The 6,614-nt window shown below is 41.5% G+C and overlaps 1 protein-coding gene across 1 annotated transcript in view; it reads right to left on the bottom strand.

Annotated features, from left to right (window-relative positions):
• Positions 1–354: 354 nt before the first annotated feature.
• The window catches only part of LOC109908802 (protein FAM49B-like), a 56,916-nt gene continuing 50,656 nt past the window's right edge, over positions 355–6,614 (bottom strand). The window contains exons 10-12 of the mRNA XM_020507503.2: positions 1,959–2,085; positions 1,795–1,865; positions 355–1,150 (exon numbers count right to left, since the gene is read on the bottom strand). Of these exons, the coding sequence (XP_020363092.1) occupies positions 1,081–1,150; positions 1,795–1,865; positions 1,959–2,085 (268 nt within the window). The 3' untranslated portion in view covers positions 355–1,080. The remainder of the gene's footprint in view (positions 1,151–1,794; positions 1,866–1,958; positions 2,086–6,614) is intronic.

Here is a 6,614-nt window from a genome sequence, read left to right as displayed (position 1 = left end):
TTTCACAATAACAGCACTTACAGTTGACTGGGGAAGCTCTAGCAGGGCATACATTTGACGATCTGACTTGTTAAAAAGGTGGCATCCTATAACTGTGCCATGTTTATAGTCACTGAGCTCTTCAGTAAGGCCATTCTACTGAATGTTGGTCTATGGAGATTGCATTGCTGTGTGCTCAAATTTACACACCTGTCATTAACGGGTGTGCCTGAAATAGCCGAATCCATTAATTTGAAGGGGTGTCCACATACCTTTGTATATATAGTGTATTTCGTTTTCTAGAAAATGTTTTTCTTGCCCTAGCTAAATTTGACTACATGGTGTTTTCTAGAAAAGATGCAGGGTAAGCACAAAGTCATTTGTAGAAAACAAGAGTTCTCTGTTTATTTTTTCCAGCGGCAACATACTGTCAACAACAGTACAGACTCACAACTTTAAATTGATTTGCACACGTCGCAGCTTGAAATGTCCAAATTAAAAATACAACACAACTATGAAAAATGGCATACACTCAAATCACACTCAAAACCTATAAAAAATATAAAACATTAACAGCACTATGTTTTTAATCATCTTAATTCGTACCATTAATTCGTACCATTCAGAGAACAAAACATTGAACACAACTGAGCAGACAAATAAAACTTGAACCATACTTTTTTTAAATAGAAGAAATACGTCATTTCGTCATGCAGAAGATGTAACATTAAATAATAAATCAAAACAAAAAGAATATATATTTCTCTATATAGCTCTCTTTTTAAAATGTTCAAGTCAAAGCACTTCCATCTCTTACACAGGGAAAAACTCAAATCATAAAAAATAAAAAACAGAACCCACAATGCTTTCATAGCTGCCATCTTGTTGTATGGCCTTCATCGAAAACATTTAAATCTCAGCAACATCATTTTGGCACATAAAATATGTGCATAATGGCAGTAGCATTTTGCATTATAAAAAGTGCAGCTCTTTCTCCATTTAAAATCAAACAAAACATTCTGTGCACCGACGTCGTTGGGAGAGGGCATCGATGTCTCCCGAAACCGGCATGAGGCGAGCGGTTGTACCAGGGTTTCAGTCCTACTGCTGCTGCAGCATGCTCTTGATTGTCTTGTTGGTCGATTCGTCATTCAAATGCTTGGTTGTGTACCTGCGAGAGACAGATGAATAGACAGACCAGACAGGGCGATCAGTGCCAGGATCTGTGACCGTAACACGACTGCTCTTGCAGAGAGTGTGAGAAAGCCTTGATGACAGTATCACAGCTCTGAACTTTGATTTCCAGTCTGGCGTTCTCCCCTCAGAGACAGATGTGCAATCCCAGAAAGACAGAAAGAAAGAGAAAAGAGGGCTGGAGGCGTTGACCCAGGAGTGACCTCACGTGACTGGAAGAGAGTGACTGAGCGTGCCCGAAGGACCTGATGATGTGATGTGCAGATGTGGTTAACACGAAAATGACCGTGTCAGCTGCGAACAGCTGCGAGAGCGTGAGCCACTTAGATTTAAGAAGAGAGCAGGGCACCGGGGCTCAAAGAAATGTAATTCTCTCTGATCTTCAATAATCTAAAACTGTGGGATTCCACATTTAACACAAACATATTATTTCAATACCTCTTAACGTGTTGAAAAAAAAACAGAATAATGAAGGAAAAGTGGCCAAATATGGATGTATATAGTAAGTATGCTACTACTGTCTGTTAAAGTGTGAGAAGAAAAAGGTTGCAACAGTATTCTGTAAAACATATTCTCTGTTAAAGAAAAGCATTGTTCAGCTATAGACAAGGTGGGCCTTACCTGAGAGCGTTTAAAAGGCCTTCTACGCTGTTGGGCGGTTGATCTCGGAGGACCTTGATGCACCCTTTCATCTGTGAAGCAGAAAACACCATGTTGAGATGAATCAGTGTTGTGCTTGTGTGTGGCCAATCCTCTGGGACTGGGAGCCTCCACCCTGCACTCACATCAATCTTGGAAGACTTGGAGAAGGCTCCGACAGGATGCACATAGTCATAGAGGATGATGACGCCAACCATGACGCGCAGGCAGAACGAAACCGTCTCCTCACTGGTGAAGCGGCTACGGTACTCCCTGGAAACACAGAAAGGCAATGAGATTGCTGATCAGGGATAATGTTTTCCCTGTCCATATAATAGGAAGTCCAATCAAAAACGCATCTTTTGACCAATGGGTCAAGTAATATGCTAATGGTCCAAACCGCATGTCTCTATCATAATCCGTTCAAAGTTATTTGAGTTTTTACCCTTGTAGGATGTCCAAAATTAGGGTGACTAAATCAATGGAGGCCAGAGAAAGAAAGTGGTTAAAAATCAGGAAAATCATTATGTCAGTTACACTGTGCGAGAATTAAGGTAAGATAGATATTGATTTTGAGACATGACATGTAGTATTTTCATATTTTAGTGTACACTTTCATATTAATGCAAAATTCCTGTTGTTGTTTTGAAGATTTCTCACAAAAACAAGTGTATCTCATTTCGCTATTTACAACCCACAAAAACAACTTTGCAGATGACCACCACAACATGAAAAATCCTAAAGGTTGCTGCTCAGAGCTCTGTGATTATTATCGGATGTATTATGTATTTTATAGATATAATGTTAATGATATGTTAGAGAAAGACGACACTGAACAATTCAGAACATGAACAATCATATTTGTCTAAGTAACATTTATTTTCTAAAATAAAGATGTGAAATTTCATCACCAAAGTACATTTTTCAACCGCTCTGTGCAGAGTGGATGGACACCATACACCAGGGTTCCCCAACTGGCGGGAAATTTTATTTGGCCCCTCAAGTTTTTTGTGGGACATACAATATTGTAAAAACATTAGCAAATCAGCTCGAATCAGGTGTTGGAACCGGTTCAGGGAACAGAACCGAAAAAACGAAAAGTACAACATTTAACATTCTGTTAAAATGGAACATATTTAAAGTTAAACTGTAGTTTGTTTGTATCCTGTTTAGTGAATAATTACTGTGAGTATTAATGGTGTTTGGGCCAAAAAATAGTGTACAGTGCCATGCAAAAGTATTCAACCCCTTGACGTTTTTCCTATTGTGTTGCATTACAACCTGTAAATGGATTTTTATTTGTACTTCATGTAATGTAACAAAATAGTCTAAATTGGTGAAGTGAAATTTAAAAAATTACTTATTTCAAAAAAATAAAAAACGGAAAAGTGGTGCGTGCAGATGTAGTCACCTCCTTTGCTATGAAGCCCCGAAATAAGATCTGGTGCAACCAATTACCTTCAGAAGTCACATAATTAGTTAAATAAAGTCCAACTGTGTGCAATCTAAGTGTCACATGATCTGTCACATAATCTCAGTATATTTTCACCTGTCCTGAAAGGCCCCAGAGTCTGCAACACCACTAAGCAAGGGGCACCACCAAGCAAGCGGCACCATGAAGACCAAGGAGCTCTCCAAACAGGTCAAGGACAAAGTTGTGGAGAAGTACAGATCAGGGTTGGGTTATAAAAAAAGATCAGAAACTTTGAACATCCCACGGAACACCATTAAATCCATTATTAAAAAAATTGAAAGAATATGGCACCACAACAAACCTACCAAGAGAGGGCCGCCCACCAAAACTCACAGACCAGGCAAGGAGGGCATTAATCAGAGAGGCAAAAAAGAGACCAAAGATAACCCTGAAGAGATGCAAAGCTTCACAGCAGAGATTGGAGTACCTGTCCATAGGACCACTTTAAGCCGTACACTCCACAGAGCTGGGCTTTACAGAAGAGTGGCCAGAAGAAAATATGTTTGGTGTTCGCCAAAAGGCATGTGGGAGACTCCCCAAACATATGGAAGAAGGTACTCTGGTCAGATGAGACTAAAATTGAGCTTTTTGGCCATCAAGGAAAACGCTATGTCTGGCACAAACCCAACACCTCTCATCACCCTGAGAACACCATCCCCTGTGGGGATGTTTTTCATTAGCAGGGACTTGGAAACTGGTCAGAATTGAAGGAATGACGGATTCTTGAGGGAAACCTGTTTCAGTCTTCCATAGATTTGAGACTGGGACAGCGGTTCACCTTCCAGCAGGACAATGACCCTAAGTATACTGCTAAAGCAACACTCGAGTACACCAGAAGAAACCCATCCAACTTGAAGGAGCTGGAGCAGTTTTGCCTTGAAGAATGGGCAAAAATCCCAGTGGCTAGATGTGCCAAGCTTATAGAGACATACCCCCAAGAGACTTGCAGCTGTAATTAATGCAAAAAGTGGCTCTACAAAGTGTTGACCTTAGGGGGTGTATAGTTATGCACGTTCAAGTTCTGTTTTTTTGTCTTATTTCTTGTTTGTTTCACAAAATATTTTGCATCTTCAAAGTTGTAGGCATGCTGTGTAAATCAAATAATTACAAACCCCCCCAAATGTTTAAATTCTATTTTAATTCCAGGTTGTAAGGCAACAAAATAGGAAAAATGCCAAGGGAGTGAATACTTTAGCAAGCCACTGTATGATAATTTGGAAAGGTTGACCTAATCAGATAAGAGAACATTTCCTAGGATCAAAGAGCAGAGTCAGGCCCAGAATGAAGATGGACGCGGTGTGATTCTGACATCTGGCTAAACAAAGAGTAGACCAAGGACATTCCACAGCGGGGGATAAAGAAACTCAGTGGGGTCATAAAATGTATAGCTGGGGAGATGACAACTACAAGAGGGTGGTGACCAAAAGAAGGGAAGAGTATAAGATGTGTTGTGAACTTTCTAAATGTATGGACTCAGCTGACGGCATCCTTGGTAATGAACACTTAAAACTTTAGCTTTTGGGTCTCAATTCCTTATTGTAAAGAGGTTGCAATAGCAATTTTCTTTTTGACAATGGGAACTGGTTAATAATGTTATTTAATGTTACGGGATTCTTTTTTTCTTTCCCCTAAGAGGGGCTTTGATAGGCTCTTTTTTGTGTTTTTTTGGTGGAACTGAAAAAAATGTCCGGAACATAAAATAACGTTATTAAAAGGTTCCCATGCTTTGAAAAAAATGGTTCTGTTACAGAACAGTATGGATCACTTTCCTTACCTGTTCTGATTCTGTTCCTAAAAATGTTTTGTTCTTTTACGTTTGTTCCCTAAACCGGTTCCAACCCCTGGCTCCACTTTATTTTCAGCAAACTTAACATGTGTAAATATTTCTATGAACATAAGATTCAACAACTGAGACATAAACTGAACAAGTTCCATAGACATGTGACTAACAGAAATGGACTAACGTGTCTCTGAACAAAGGGGGGGGGGGTCAAAATCAAAAGTAACAGTCAGCATCTGGAATGGCCACCAGCTGCATTAAGTACTGCAGTGCATCTCCTCCTCATGGACTACACCAGATTTGCCTGTGAGATGTTACCCCATTCTTCCACCAAGGTACCTGCAAGTTCCTGGACATTTCTGGGGGGGAATGGCCCTAGCCCTCACCCTCCGATCCAACAGGTCCCAGACGTGCTTAATGGGATTGAGACAGCCATGGCAGAATACTGACATTCCTGTCTTCTAGGAAATCACGCACAGAACAAGCAGTATGGCTGGTGGCATTGTCATGCTGGAGGGTCATGTCAGGATGAGCCTGCAGGAAGGGTACCACGTGAGGGAGGAGGAGGATGTCTTCCCTGTAACGCAGAGCTTTGAGATTGCCTGCAATGACAACAAGCTAAGTCTGATGATGCTGTGACACACCGCCCCAGACCATGACGGACCCTCCACCTCCAAATCGATCCCGCTCCAGAGTACAGGCCTCGGTGTAACGCTCATTCCTTCGACGATAAACGCAAATCCGATCATCACCCCTGGTGAGACAAAACCACGACTCGTCAGTGAAGAGCACTTTTTGCTAGTCCTGTCTGGTCCAGCGACGGTGGGTTTGTGCCCATAGGCGACGTTGTTGCCGGTGATGTCTGGTGAGGACCTGCCTTACAACAGGCCTACAAGCCCTCAGTCCAGCGTCTCTCAGCCTATTGTGGACAGTCTGAGCACTGATGGAGGGATTACGTTCTTGGTGTAACTCAGGCAGTTGTTGCCATCCTGTACCTGTCCCGCAGGTGTGATGTTCGGATGTACCCATCCTGTGCAGGTGTTGTTACATGTGGTCTTCCACTGCGAGGATGATCAGCTGTCCGTCCTGCCTCCCTGTAGCGCTGTCTTATGCGCCCCACAGTACGGACATTGCAATTTATTACCCTGGCCACATCTGCAGTCCTCATGCCTCCTTGCAGCATGCCTAAGGCACGTTCGCGCAGATGAGCATGGACACTGGACATCTTTCTTTTGGTGTTTTTCAGAGTCAGTAGAAAGGCCTCTTTAGGGTCCTATGTTTTCATAACTATGACCTTAATTGCCTACTCTCTGTAAGCTGTTAGTGTCTTTAACGACCGTTCCACAGGTGCATGTTCATTAATTGTTTATGGTTCATTGAACAAGCATGGGAAACAGTGTTTAAACCCATTACAATGAAAATCTGTGAAGTTATTTGGATTTTTACGAATTATCTTTGAAAGACAGGGTCCTGAAAAAGGGACCTTTTTTTATGTGATCGTATACAAATGTGTGATCGTATACAAAAGTTTGTGATCGTATACAAATG

Source organism: Oncorhynchus kisutch, linkage group LG18 (assembly GCF_002021735.2).
Source record: "Oncorhynchus kisutch isolate 150728-3 linkage group LG18, Okis_V2, whole genome shotgun sequence".
NCBI classification, from domain to species: domain Eukaryota; kingdom Metazoa; phylum Chordata; class Actinopteri; order Salmoniformes; family Salmonidae; genus Oncorhynchus; species Oncorhynchus kisutch.
This window is presented reverse-complemented; position numbering and strand designations above follow the sequence as displayed.